The following is a 15,511-nucleotide window of genomic DNA, read 5'->3' as shown; positions in this document are numbered from 1 at the left end:
AATGCTGGGGCACCTGGCTGGCTCAGTAGATTTAAGTATGCAATTCTTGATCTTGGGGTTGTGTGTTCGAGCCCCAAGTTGGACATGTAGTCAACTTAGAAATAAAATCTTAAAAAAAAAAAAAAAGAATTCAAAAGAATTGCTATGAAGAAATTCAATGAACTACAAGAAAACTCAGAAAGTCAGTACCACGGTCTCAGGAATAAAATTAATGAATAGGAGTATCTTACCAAAGAGACTGAAATTCTAAAAAAAGGCAAAATGGAAATTCTGGAGCTGAAGAACTCAATAAATAAGATGGAAAACACATTAGAAAGCGCTGGAATAGAGCAGATCACCTAGGAGAAAGAACAGGGGAACCCGAATAAAGGGATCTAGAAATGATTCAGGTGGAAAATGAGAGGGAACTAAGATTTTTAAAGCAAATAAACCCTACAAGAGGGGCACCTAGCTGGCTCAGTTGGTGGAGTGTGCAACTCTTGATCTTGGAGATTGTGGGTTTGAGCCCCACGTTGGGTGTAGAAATTACTTAAAAAAATAAAATCTTAAAAAAAAAGAAACCCCACAAGAATGACCAGACTCCATTTGAGGAAACAGCACAAGATTAACGGGTATATCAGAAGGAGAAGAGAGGGAAAGGGGAGTACAGAGTGTATTTAAAGAAACAAAAGCAATAAAAAAAAAAAAGAAACAAAAGCTAAGACCTCCCCAAACCCGGGAAGAAACTAGACATAAACATCCACAAAGCTAACAGAACACCTTATTATCTCAAGGCAAAAAGACCTTCTCCAAGACACACTACAACAATGTGTCAAAAGACAGTAATAAAGACAGAACTGTAAAGGCAGCCAGGAGGGGAAAGGTAGTAACCTATAAAGGAACCTCCCTGAGGTTATAAGCAGGTTTCTTAAAGAAAGTCTATAGGTCAGGAGAGAGTAGAATGACACATTCAAAATATCGAGAGACAAAAACTGCCAGCCAAGACGACTCTTCAGATATGAAGGAGAGTAAAGACTTTCTCAGGCAAACAAAAACTGAAGGAGTTGTTGCCACTAGATATGCCTTACAAGAAATGCTGAAGGGAGTTCTTCAAGCTGCACCACAAAGACATAAATACACAAAATTCTGATTAAGGTGGTAAACAGTCAGCATTAGAAAAGTATAACTTTTTCAGAATAGTATATTTAAAATTTACATATAGCATGAAGGTTACAGAAAAAGAGCATTAAAAACAGCCATAACCTTGACGGGATGAGCACTGGGTGTTTTTCTGTATGTTGGTAAATTGAACACCAATAAAAATTAATTAAAAAAAAATAGCCATAACCATGGGCACCTGGTGACTCAGCAGTTGAATGTCAGCCTTTGGCTCAGGTCATGATCCCAGGGTCTTGGGATCAAGTCCCGCATCAGGTTACCTGCAGGGAGCCTGCTTCTCCCTCTGCCTATGTCTCTGTCTCTCTCTCTCTCTCTCTCTCTCTCTGTGTGTGTGTCTCTCATGAATAAATAAATAAAATCTTAAAAAAAAAAAAACATATCCAGTGCAATTCGGTAATGAAATCATGGCATAAGAAGAGATCATTGTGGCATCAAAAATATACAAAAGGAGGAGTAAAAGGATGGGACTTTTACAAGCAAAGGAAGATAATATGCTATCAGTATAAAGGGGACTATTTTATCTATGAGCTGTTTGATGTAAACCTCACAGTAACCAGAGAGCAAAAATCTAGAGCAAAGACATGACATGTGGAAAAAATGCACAGACTGAGCAAATCATGATGGAAAGCCACCAACTTACAAAGGTAGACAGAGGGAAAAGAAATAACAGAGACAACATAACCAGAAGGTAAAAGATAAAGGGAGAGTAGTGAGTCCTTACATTGCAATAATCACTCTAAATGTAAATCAATTGAACTCAGTAATCAAAAGGCACAGACCAGCTGGCTGGATCAAAACAAAACCCACTCAACACTATGCTGTCTTCAGGAGACTCGTTGCTGCTCTAAAGACACAGACAGGCTCAAGGTGAAAGGATGAAAGAGGTATTCCAAGCAAACAGAAACCAAAAGATGGCAGGAAAAACCATACTAATGTCAGACAAAACAGACTTCAAGCCAAAAAAGTTAGCAACAGACAAAGAAGATCATTATATAATGAGAGAGGTCAGTACATCTAGAAGATAGATGCTCATAAATATATATGCTCCCAACACCCAAACACCAAAATACATTAAGCATATATTAACATCTTTTTTATTTTTTAAGATTATTTATTTATTCATGAGAGACACGCAGAGAGAGAGGCAGAGACACAGGCAGAGGGAGAAGCAGGCTCCATGCAGAGAGCCTGATGTGGGACTCGATCCCAGAACTCCAGGATCAGGCCCTGGGCTGAAGGCAGCGCTAAACCGCTGAGCCACCCAGGCTGCCCTATTAACATCTTTTTAAAAACATTTTATTTATTTATTTGATAGTGTGTGCTGAGCACACAAGCAGGAGGAACAGCAGGCAGAGGGAGAGGGAGAAGCAGGCTCCTTGCTGAGCAAAGAGCATGATGTGAGTTTGATCCCAGGTCGTGACTTGAGCCAAAGGCAGATGCTTAACTGGCTGAGCCATCCAGGTGCCCCAAATACTAATGGATTTTAAGGGAGAAATAGACCTTGTACAATTATAACAAGGGGCTTCAGTACCCTCCATCAGCAATGAATAGATCATCCGGACAGGAAATCAACAGGGAAATGTTGTAATTGAACCACACTTTAGAACAAATGAACTTTACAGACATATACAGAACATTCTGTCCAACAACAGCACAATACACTCTTCCCAAGTGCGCGTTGAACATTCTCCAGGATAGATCATGTGATAGGCCACAAAATAAACCTCGGCAAATTTAGGAAGATCAAAAACACACCAACTACCTTTCCTGACTAGAGTGATTATAAAACAGAAATCAACAGGAAGAAAGCGGGAAGATCTACAAATGTGTGGAAACTAAACAACCCATTTCTAAACAATGGGTCAAAGAAGAAATCAAGAGAAAATTAAAAATTAGCTTGAAACAAATGAAAATGGAAATACAACATATCAAATCTTGTGGGATGCAGCAAAACCAGTTCTGAGAAGAAAGTTATAGCAATAAATGCATATATTCAGACATTAGAAGGATTGCAAATAGTCAGGTTAACTTTACACTTGAAGGAACTAGAAAAAAACAAATTAAGCCACAGCGAACAGAAGAAAGAAATTAATAAAGATCAGGACAGAAGTAAATGAAATAGAGAGACCAGAAAAGCAATAAAACTAAGACTGGGTTCTTTAAAAAGATAAACAAAATTGGCAAACCATTAGCTAGACAGAGAAAAACAGAGAGAAGACTCAAAATCAGAAATGAAAGTGGAGACATTACAATTGATACCACGGAAATACACAGAATCATAGACTACTATAAATAATTATACGCCAATAAGTTATATAACTTTAAAGAAATGAATGTATTCGTAGAAACACACAACCTGCAGAAATTGAATCAGGAAAAAGCAGGAAATCTGAACAGACCCATAATGAGTAAAGAGATCGAATCAGTAATAAAAAAACACCCCCAAACAAAAAACAAAATTCTCAATACAGAAAACTCCAGGACCAGATGGTTTCACTGATGAATTCTACCAAATATTTAAAGAAGAATTAATGCCAACCCTCCTCAAAGTCTTCCAAAATACTGAGGAGCACAGAATACTTCAAAACTCACTCTATGAAGCCAGCATTACCTTGATACCAAAACCAGATAAGGATACCACAAGAAAACCACAGACCAATATCCCAGATGAATACAGATGCAAAAGTTCTCAGCAAAAATCAACAAACAGGACTACATCAAACTCAAATGCTTTTTTGCAAAGCAAAAAAAAAAACAATCAACAAAATGAAAAGACAACCTACAGAATGGGAGACAATTTTTGCAAATTATCAGACAAGGAATTAATATCCAAAGTAGATTAAGAACTCACACAACTTGGTAACAACAACAACAAAACAAAAACAACCCGATTTACCCCAAAACATGGGCAAAAGTAGACATTTTTCCCAAGAAGACATCCAGATGGTCAACATATACATGAAAAGATGCTCAACACTCATCATCAGGAAAAGGAAAATCAAAACCACAATGAGATGTCATCTCGTACTGTCAGAATGACTGTCGTCAAAAACACAAGAGATGACAATGCTGGCAAGGATGTGGTGAAAAAAAATAAAACCAAAAAACAAACACTTGTTCGCTGTAGTGGGAATGTAAATTGGTCCAACCACTATGGGAAACAATATGGAGAGTCCTCAAAAAATTAAAGATAGAACTAAAAAACGATCTAGCACTTCCACTTCTGGGAATATACTCAAATGAAATAGGAACAGGATTTCAATGAGATCTCTGCACACCCGTGCTTATTGAAGCATTATTCATGACAGCCAAGATATTTCCAACCCAAATACCCATCAACTGATGAATGGATAAAAAGATGTAGTACAGAGGAGCCTGGCTGGCTGTCCCTGGACATGTGACTCTTGATCTCCAGATTGTGGGTTCAACCCCCTTGTTGGGTGTAGAGATTACTTGAAAATAAAATCTAAAAAAAAAAAAAAAAAGGAATACATATACACAACGTAATGTTAAAAAACGATACCCTGCCATTTACAACAACATGGATGGACCCTGGGCACGTTATACTAAGTGAGATAAGTCAAATGTAAAGACAGGTAATGTTTGGTATTACTTATATGTGAAATCTAAAAATGTCAAACCTGTAAAACAGAGAGTAGGTGGTGATTAGCAGAGGATGCAGGGATTAGACTAAGGTTTTTCAGGGTACAAACCTGTAAGTAGTAAATAAACCACAGAGATCTAATGCACAGCATAATGAATATAGACAATATCATAAGTATACAACGTGACAAATGTCGCTGCGACAATCATGGCACAACATATCAATGTATCAAACTAACAGCTGTACACCCTAATTTTGCACAATGTTACACGTCAAACGTATTCAGTAAGAATACAAAAATGCCTGGCATGCCCTTTTTTAAGGCTTCAAAGTATTAAGTTGGTTACACTAATGGAAAGCCCTGGAGAGAAAAGGACCCCCTTGCATATTTAGGGCGCTCTTTGAGATGCCACACCCACAGCGCCTGAAATCCAGGAACCCTCCTTCCTCTGCTACGAGGCGGCGGCGGTGGGGTGGGGTGCTAGCGCAGGAGGGCCCCGCGGAGGACCCCGGGTGTAGGGGCGCACCGCAGGGCGCGGGGAGCGCTCTTTAGGGCCGGCTCGGGAGCGTCCACCGGCGACGCCAGGGAGCTCGCGGCCCGTACTCACCCGCTGGGAACACCGCTCGTCCTCCCGGGGCGCGGCCCGCAACCCGCTCCACGGCACCGGAACGCCGGCGGGACGGCCGCGGTCAGGCCTCTCCAGGCGCAGATGGAGCGCCCCGAAGCTTCCCCAAGGCGCACGCGGCGCGCACGCTGGGGCTGCTCGCGGAGGGGCGCCCGGGGCGAGCCCCCACCCCTGCGGTCCTGCGGAGGTGCGCGGGTCGGGCCGCAGGTGCCTCTCCCGGTCGCGTCCCCTGCCCAGACTCAGCAACAGTACCAGCGCCTTCATGCGAATGTCGAACTGCCCCTCACCGACCCCGCCCTGTGAGAGGCCCCAGTCCTTAGTCCAGCTGGAGGTCTGCTCAGTGGGAAAAACCTGCGCCCCCTACTCTCCACCCCCGCGAACAGAGCCAGGCCCGCGCGGGCCGCTGGAACTTGTACTCCCCAGGGCGGGGCCGACGCATCAGCCACCCCCTCTGGGAATCAGTAGGGTTGGGGATCACTCTGTTTCACAGCGTTGGAGAGCAGTGCTTCATTTGCATCCGATCTGGGTGCACGTGTCTTACTGAGTGCATGCGGTATGCTGAACACCTTGCTGGGACTGGTGGCGAGCAGGTGAGCTCGCAACCACTGTATTTTTTTAAATATTTTATTTATTTATTCATGAGAGACACTCAGAGACAGAGAGAGAGGCAGAGACATAAGCAGAGGGAGAAGCAGGCTCCATGCAGGGAGCCCGACATGCACCCACTTTAGCTTAAGCAGAAGGATGACCTTGCAAGGAAGAACGTAAGGAACAAAACCCACAAATTGGAAGTGCCCTTAAAGGTCACACAAGGGCAGAGAAGGCGGGGGAGGGGGAGGACTTCCCGGAGGATGTGGGATTCCAATCACGTTTTGAAAAATTGAAAAATTGAATGTTCTGGATGAGGCAGAGGTGGCAGGGAGTATAAAGGAGTGTGGTCTGGCTGTACTGAAAGGTTTATGTCAGAGAGCAGGGAGCAAACCAGGTGGGGAAGTGGTCACCAGTGCCTTTGGGCCTCACTTTCAGAAGTGACCTCCGCTTGGAGTTTCCCTCCACAGCAGGGAGATGCATCTTCAGGCTTCAATAAAAGGAAACATCTCACGGCTGGTTTGCAATTTCTGGACCTCATGGCCTGTTACTCTAAGAATGGATACACTTTGGGGGCGCCTGGGTGGCTCAGTGACTTAAGCATCTGCCTTCAGCTCAGATCATGATCCCAGGGTCCTGAGATTAAGCCCCACATCTGGCTCCCTGCTCAGCAGGGAGTCTGTTTCTCCCTCTCCTTCCACCCCATTCCTGCTCTCTCTCTCTCTCTCTCTCTCTCTCACTTTCTCTCTCAAATACATAAATAAAATATTTTTAAAAATCGATACACTTTGGTATAAATCTTATCATTAACTAGTGAATAGATATAAACTTTCAATAAAATAAATTTTTAAAAATCGATACACTTTGGTATAAATCTTATCATTAACTAGTGAATAGATATAAACTTTCAAAATGATACTATTTTTGTAAATTATTTTGGCATTTATTCAATTTCTGTATACCAGAAGTCTCAAGGGAAGAGGACCCAAATCTTTCTTGACCTAAAGGGAGTATGTTGATGCTTTAGGGTTTGGTCTTGAGAGCAACAGATGATTTATGAGAATGGTTTTGATGGCTTTCAATGAATTAGACATAAACCAACAGTTCAGAAAGTTCTTTTCCAGGACATTTGTTCTTAGCTTTTGATTTCAGAAACTAAGATCACAGTTAAGTAAAAGATAGTTATTTTCAAGTTTATAAGGTCATGGAACACCTGGAAGTCATGCTGTATTACTTTTACTAAAACACTGTGGAATGCTATATCACACTTAACTATTGTGAAATTTAAATTCCACCTTTTCCATATCCTAGTACCAGTAAAAAGGAGCCTGGTGCCATATACTTTATTAATTTTGAATTTGACACAGAAAAAAATTTTACAACCAAATGATTCTATCTTATTTATGTCATCCTGAGGACCAAGAAGCCATTAATATGGAGCACAGTTTCCGGTCACTCTCTCCCAGATGATACTCTCAGAAGATGCAGGGACCACTTTGCGACTTAGGTAATGTCAGGAAATAAGAGAGATCACATCTCATCTGCAAGCTTCCCAAATCACCTCCTTGGTGTGCCTTCTGTCCCAGGGAGGAGGAGAACCAGAAGATCTCATAAGCTGTCAACTTGATCAAGGACTCATCATTCCACCAGGAGCCTATGCATGGAAGGACAGACCTGAGATCAGAAAAAGGTAAAAGAGAAGGAATATTTCTCCTGGCCTCCCAACACAGGTTCTCCACTGGGGAACATCACCCCACCCCCATCCTCCACATCTAGAGGTGTTGGAAAAAGTACAGTAGTCCTCGCTTGTTATCTTCTCCCGCACTAATTGGGGTTTCTTCATGGGAAAGAGAAAGCGTGCTAAATGTTCCCACAATGAACAGGACAGTCCCATATGGTGAAGAAATACCCCACCAAAAATGCCATTTGTATCCATGTTGAGAAACACAAGAAGTCCCCCCAGCAGAGTGGTGTTTCGAGAACCCCGTGCCGCTATACCACCCATGAACAAGAGAAGCACTCAGCTGTTCTACACGGATCCACGTGGAGGCTCCTTCTGGCTGCACCAGGCTTCCACCAGGAAAGCCCCCATAATCACCACAATTATGGCAGCCAGACCCAGGCGGATGAGGTTGTCCGTGGTGTAATCCCCCGACGTGGTGTAATCCCCCGACGTGGTGTAATCCCCCGACGTGGCACCTGGAGGAGCTGGGAGAGAGAAGAGGATGAGCGCCAGCCAGGAGAGGAGCATCCTTCCTTCTCAAGTGGATCTGCCCAGTGTGACTCTCTGCACCTGCTTGTATTTCCTGGCCAGTGGTCAGCTGTACCTTCCCTGACATCGGGATCACTGAAAACACAACGTGAGACTTCAGGAGAGTTGTAGTGGGGTCTTCCTTTGCCTTCTTCCCTCTGTGTTCTCTCTGCTTTACCCCTCTTCTTGTGTTTCTTTGCTCTTCATCTCATTTCCACCCTCCCACACTGCCTTTTCCCCTTCTCCCTCCTTGTGGTAGGAATCAGGCTTAGGAGGAACCCCCACAACCCAAGAGCACAGAGCGCTGAAATACCTCAGTGGCTGCGTCTGCTCCCCTCCTCCTGCCAAGACTTACTGCAGCCAGGGAGCTCAAGGAGACTCAAGCTTAGAGGCTGAGCATCAGGACCACCATGCATTTCATTTCAGCTTCACCCAAGAAGAGCCAGGGCTCGGCATTGGCCCTGGTTCCTAGAGAGGACCCGCATTTGCATTTGCATTTGCATCTTCCAACCCACACATGCCATGAGTGCAGAGCTCCTGTCCAAGACCATCAGCAGCAATGTTCCCTGGAGGCAGAGTCTGCAGGGAGACCCCCCGTGATGCCCTCTGCACCTCTCAGGGCTGCCCACCCGGACCTTGCTTGTTAACTACAGGATGTTTGCGGACCATGGCACACACACTAACACTTAAAACACCCAGGAAGCATGGCATGGCCTCCAACGAAGTAACGTTCTGCCAAACACAGAAGATCAGTTTAAAAGACACCACATCTGTGCCACAAAAGCAGGCGAGTGGGAAAACACCACGTTCTAAGAATGACAAAGGTACCACCATGACGTTGCCATCACCGGGATGACACACAGGTGGCAGAAGGGGCCCTGGTGGTGGCGGGATGGATCGTTTGGAGGAACAACTTGAGATGTTATCCAAGAAGGCAAAACAACAAAGGCTGAAGACTTAGAAAGTAGGAAAGGAGAGACTTAAAAAGGAGATGACCGTGAAAACAAAGGAGAAACAGGAATTGGAAAATAACAGAAGAAATGCTCTCCAGTTAAAAAATATATATATGTTGTACACCTGAAACGGATGCAATGTGATGAGTCAATATAGGTCAACAGAACCAGAGAAAACAAATAAAATAGCCAAAATAAAAAGAAATTAATCGATTAATTAAATTTTAAAATGTCCTAAGAATCATGCAAAACCTACCTCTCACCTGGATCTCCAGAAAATTGCTAGGCTGTGAGGTCAAGAAAGGGGCCCCTATCTGGAAGTACACGCAGCTGTAGTTCCCGGCATCACTGACTGTCACACTCCTGAGGGAGAAGTCTGTCTCCTTCCCTGCTGGATCCTGGACCCGTATGGGCTCTGCTGCTCCCGCCTTCAGCAGAGCGAACTTTATAGGCATGAAAATATTGTCTGGCCTCTGACACTGCAGGGTCACGGCTTCTCCTGCGGTCACCACACCTCTTTGGTGGGCTTGGAGGAAAGGTTTAGGGAACTCTCCTGGAAGAGAAGAGGGCTCCAAGGTCACGGGGAGAAGCCTGAGATCCCCCACCCACCCTGTTCTCCTGGCAGGAGTCCCGCCAAGCGGGAGAGATGACAGATCCCTGGTCTCACCCTCTTCTGACTCTGACTACAAGCCCTGGGGGAAGCCCAGCCAAATCTTTCTGCTGCTGTGTTTCTCCATCTCCCCTTGCCGCCCCCGCCCCCCCCACCTCCATGGGGTTCCTCCCCCACACCTGCCCCTGTCACTCCAAAGCACCCTCCTCACCTGTCACCAGCAGGAGGAGGATGTCACTGGGCTGTGAACTTATTTGTGGGAGCTCTCGTCTATAGTATTCGCAGGTGTACTGTCCAGCGTTACGGGTTTTTAGGTCATTGAGGTGAAATTCAGCCACGCCCTCTGTGGAAGCCAGTGATTGCAAGGACTCTAAGATATTTCTTCCCTTTCTGAGAACAAAGTTGACGTTCTTGGTGGAAGTGTGGCATTGCAGTGTCACATTGCTCTTGGGAGGCATTATCCAGCTGGGCCAGGCATTGAGGAAGGGCTTGGGAAGGGTCTCTGGAAGGAAGCAGATTTGGGGATGGGATTTGGTGCCCTGAGCTGCTCTCAAGAAGTCCCTTTAAGGAAAGAGAAGGGACATGGGGAGTTTGGAGTGAAGGAGAGAGAGGGTCTAACTGAAGGAACTCACCATCAGTCATCCAGCTACTTTGGCCAACACACAGCCCTGTGAGAGAACCGTCCATGAGACACGAGCACCCGCCTGGAGGCCCGTCCCGAGGGGTCTCCTGGCCGGGGGCTGCTGCTGAGAATGGACCCTGGAGATCATGCACCTGGGTTCTCACTTCCCCTCACTGGACTGTGGCTGCAGCTGTGCTCTCAGCTCCTGCCCCATTTCTCCAGGAAGGTCTCCTGTGTGGCTCTCACCTCAGGTGGCCCCAGGACTGGTCCTGGTTCCACAGATGTTCCACAAACCCTGTAATTCTTAAGAGAGCTTATGTAGTCACCCTATGGGAGACACAAGGTGTTACTGTCCTATCAACACCGGAGGGCGGGGGGTGTAGCTACTCTGTATTGTTCACCTTAGTATCTGCAGTGTCTACACAATCCTGGAACCTAGTTAAGAATAAACAAATGCACATTGGCTAACTGAAGAGATGCCCTAATTTAAGCATGGATGATAGAAAAATTCAAAGTCATAGTAACATCTTTTCCTCATTTCACCAGATAGACCAGCCCAAAGGCAATGAAAGCCCATGGATTACCCTAGAATCTAGGGATCAGAGACTACTGTGAAGACCAATCACATCACTGGGACCCATACTGTCCCTATTTGTGGAAATCAGGCTTTCTTAGCACCAGCAAATGGCTGTCCTGAGATGCCCCCAGCTCTACGTCCCTGGACACTCCAAAGCACTCTTCTTTCATCTCCTTCATCTCTTTGAATTCAGGCCTCAATGATCCCAACCTGGCATTTGCTCACACACCTCAAGAACTTTACCATTATGAAGATTCTACGCCTCACTCTTCATATTCCATATGACCAAGTGAAAGCAATTGTGACTTTGGAGCCAGACAGGCCTGGGTTTGAATATTGAGGTTTCTGCTCACTCACTGTATAGCCCTGAGCAAGATCCCTGAACTGTCAGTCCCTGAGTGTGTCTCCATCATGCAGTACTGTTGGCAAGGGTCAGAGCAGTATTTCTCACATAATGGGATACAAACCGCGGGGCTCTACAGATGGTTTTTGCTGTGACATAGTATTGGATAGCATTGATCAGAACATCAGAAAGGCATTACCCTTTCAAATCACTTCTACTCCTTTAATCACAACAAAGAATTTCTTGAGCTAAAGATCAATCTCCTTATACAACTGTCTCTGGCCAACTGCCCTTTGTAATAAGGAAGTAGCTGGTGCTCCTGAGTGGTTCAGTCGGTTGAACATCTGCCTTTGGCTCAGGTCATGATCCCAGGGTCCTGGGATTGAGCCCCACATTGGGCTCGCTGCTCAGCAGGGAGTCTCTTTCTCCCTGCTTATTCTCTCTCTCTCTCTCTCTCTTTCAAGTAAATAAACAAAATGTTTAAAAATAAATAAATAAAAATAAGGAAGTAGCTGGCCATGGGCTCATAAATGTGATAGCCAACAGCCCAGATACAATGTCCTAATGTCTTCCTTTATAGTGTGTATGTATTTATGATGACCTTCTATTTTTGGTAAGTGACCCTGGCTTTTCTTTTAAATTTTTGCTTTTTACTTAAGCTTTTGGCATAAAGTTTCCATCTTCAAATGAATGTGCTTGTTTAAAATAAAGATATCGGAGCACCTGGGTGGCTCAGTCTGCCTTTGGCTCAGGTCATGATCCGGGGGTCCTGGGATCAAATGACACATTCTCTCTCTCCACCCTCCACTTATGCTCTCTCTCACTATCTCTCTTCCTCTCTCTCTCTCTCTCTCTAGCTCTCAAGTGAATAAAAATTATTTTAAAATAGATTAATAAAAATAAAACAAAGATATTGAAAAAATAAAGAAAGATAATATAAGGCTATTGAGTCAGTAAAATTTCAATAAGTAGGGATGATACAAGCATACAGGACAGATCATGAGCATAGAATGTAAGTGTTTGCATACCGGAAAACATTTGATGGGTAAGATGTATCCAAAGCCTCCCAAGGTTCCAGACACACATGAAGCAGATCAATAAAGACAAGCAGATATTATTACTTCTCTTTCCAATTCTAGTGGTCAGTCTTTCTCCACCCTCCTTCACCTCTAATCCCACTATATGAGCCTAAGAAACTTACCAAAGCAGAGGAGGCAAAGGAATTCAAGGATCATATTGGCCCTGCAGCCTGCTTTATGGGCCCCTCTTTGGTTTCATCCACAACAGGGAGGGAAGCTGGATGTGGGCGGTGGCATCTTTGGCCAACCCTTCCCTTCCTTCCTCTCATGTAACCCACAGGTTTTTGTGTTCCAACCACATTCAGGAAACAAGAAAGAATAGAATGCTCCACCAGGTCATAATTAAAACACTGCAAACAGAGTGAATTCAGGGCTCAAACTCTAACCCACCTAGAAGAGCCAGACATGCTAGAAACCTGGACCCAAATGACTCCACTGAGGAGATGGAAACAGGTTGGTGCAGAGACTACTAGAGATTCTCTGGCCTATAGGAAAGACACTGGACTTTGGAACTGAACGAAGGAGTCAGTGTTAGTGACTACTTTTGAATTAGGCTCCACACTAAGCCTACTTAAGATTCTCTCTCTCTCCCCCTCTCCCTCTGCCACTCTCTGCCACCCCACTCACACGCACGTGCACTCTCTCCCTCAAAAAAAAAAAAAGATTGGAAATGAGGAAACATAAAAGAGATGCATGGGCAGCCCCGGTGGCTCAGTAGTTTAGTGCCGCCTTCAGCCCAGGGCCTGATCCTGGAGACCTGGGATCGAGTCCCATGTTGGGCTCCCTGCGTGGAGCCTGCTTCTCCCTCTGCCTGTGTCTCTGCCTTACTCTCTCTCTCTCTGTGTCTCTCATGAATTAATAAATAAGATCTTTTTAAAAAAGATGGATAAATACAAGGATTAGCTAGATGATAAATGTACATCCTACAAATAAGTAATTACATGAAATGTAAATGGGTTCAAAATCATTTAAAATACTATTAGACTGGGTGTTTAAAAGAGCTAAATATATACTGTTTTTTAAAGATAAACACTTTTTAAAAATAAAGGGAAACACTTTAGATACATGCATAGATGAGTTGAAAGCAAAAAAAAAAAAAAAATACAAAAAGATATAACATGCAAACACCAGCAACAGAAAAGGTGATATGGCTTATATTAGTATCACATAAAGTAGATTCTAAAGCAAGAAATGGCATTAGATATGAAGAGGAATGTTGTGCCCAAGATCAGGAATCCGAGAAACCGCCAAGGAGCCGACACCGATGCAATCACACGACGGTTTATTTACAAGCTCGAGCCTGGGACCAAGTATACCCGAAGCAGCAGAGCAGGGACTTGGACCCCGAGAACCCCGAGACTAAGAGGCTTAGCAACTTTATAGGGGCCAGTGGCCAATGGGATCGCAGAAAGTTGCACAGACATGCTGGTCCACTGAGTCGGATTTCCGGTTAGGGTGTGTCCTGGTCATTGACTAGGGCAGGGCAGTGCCCTAAGTAATAAGCAGGTCAGCACAAGGCGGGTGCAGCCCAAAATAGAGTCAGTCCTGCTCTGCTTGTCCAGGGGTAGGGGATTTTGTTCAATTTCCTGGGTCCCACGGGAATACTTCCTAATGATAAAATAGTCAATGCAAGGGAAATACATAATAATCCTAACTTTGTATGCATCTACTAACAGATACAAAAAAATCCATAAAACAATTGTTGACACTATTAGATTTAAATAAACCTATAATCACATTTAACCTTTTAACAGATCTTTCTCAGTGACTACATTCCACATGAAAAAAAATACAAGTCAAAACAAAGAAAGGAAAGAAAGACTTTCACTATTCCAAGCAATCAAACCCAGGAACGAGAAAAGATGCCATTTCACTCTCTATTTTACAAAAAGGTTTTAATGCTAACATGTAATGTTGATTAGAATCTGGGAAAACTTCATATGCATAATCAGTTTTCAGAATGATAAATCAATATTCTTTACTAAATGGCAACTAGGTTATGAAGCTAATCTGCCTCCCCCCCGCCACACACATTTATAGCCTTCCATCTGGAAGTTTAAATCTCAGTAGTTCACTCTGAGGAATAATTAATGTTATCCAAAAGATTTATAGGTTGTTAATTTTAATTATGTTTATATCAGCAAGTGAGTTGGGAGCAATATAAATGTGCAGAAGTAGGACTGGTTAGTTATAAGTTCTTACTTCCATAGAGGGGAAGCCTATGCATCAATTTAAATCACATTATGGAGCTTAAAAATAAAATATCAATTTTCTAAAAAGATGTGATTATATATATTGTGTGTGTGTGTGTATACACAAATACAAATATAAAGAAAAGAGCCTCAACATTTTTTTAAAAGTTTAAAAAATAAATCACACTGTGGAAGCAATTTACAACCATGTTGTGAGAAAGTACTCATTGGCATGGAACTCTTTAAAATGTATTGGTTTGTGGGACACTTGGGTGGCTCAGCAGTTGGGCGCCTGCCTTCAGCTTGGGCCGTGATCCTGGTATCTGGGATCGAGTCCCACACTGGGCTCCCTGTAGGAGGCCTGCTTCTCCCTCTGCCTATGTCTCTGCCTCTCTCTCTCAGTCTGTGTCTCTCGTGAATAAATAACACATCTTTAAAAAAAAATAAATAAAATGTATTGGTTTGTGACAAAAGAAGATAACAGTATAGGAGCTATATACATATATATGTATATACATATATTATATACATATATCAGAAATTTTTCTTATATATCACCCCAAACATTCCTAAAGGAGATGAGCTTTACATTAATAAAAAGAAAGGATAAGAACCATATGATCATCTCAAAAGATGCAGAAAAAGCATTTGACAAAATATAGCATCCTTTCTTGATAAAAACATTCAATAAAGTAGGGATAGATGGAACATGCCTCAACATCATAAAGGCCATATATGGAAGGCCCATGGGTAATATCCTCCTCAGTGGGGAAAAATTGAGAGCATTTCCCCTATGGTCAGGAACAAGACAGGGATATCCCCTTACGAGTTAACATGGTACTGGAAGTCCTAGCCTCAGCAATCAGACCACATAATGAAATAGAAAAGCATCCAGATTGGCAAGGAAG

General features: G+C 43.5%; 1 protein-coding gene across 1 annotated transcript; it reads right to left on the bottom strand.

Annotated features, from left to right (window-relative positions):
• Window positions 1-7,350: 7,350 nt before the first annotated feature.
• LOC121485265 (T-cell-interacting, activating receptor on myeloid cells protein 1-like) lies at window positions 7,351-12,582 on the bottom strand. Its single transcript, XM_041745408.1, has 5 exons — window positions 12,534-12,582; window positions 10,002-10,292; window positions 9,437-9,733; window positions 8,002-8,184; window positions 7,351-7,630 (listed from the first exon to the last, which is right to left on the bottom strand). Exons 1-4 carry the CDS (start codon window positions 12,565-12,567, stop codon window positions 8,006-8,008), a joined length of 801 nt encoding a protein of 266 aa, XP_041601342.1. The 5' UTR covers window positions 12,568-12,582; the 3' UTR covers window positions 7,351-7,630; window positions 8,002-8,005.
• Window positions 12,583-15,511: the final 2,929 nt, after the last annotated feature.

This window comes from Vulpes lagopus, chromosome 2 (genome assembly GCF_018345385.1).
Source record: "Vulpes lagopus strain Blue_001 chromosome 2, ASM1834538v1, whole genome shotgun sequence".
Lineage (NCBI taxonomy): Eukaryota > Metazoa > Chordata > Mammalia > Carnivora > Canidae > Vulpes > Vulpes lagopus.
The sequence above is the reverse complement of the archived record's forward strand: the minus strand, read 5'-3'. Positions and strand labels throughout refer to the sequence as shown.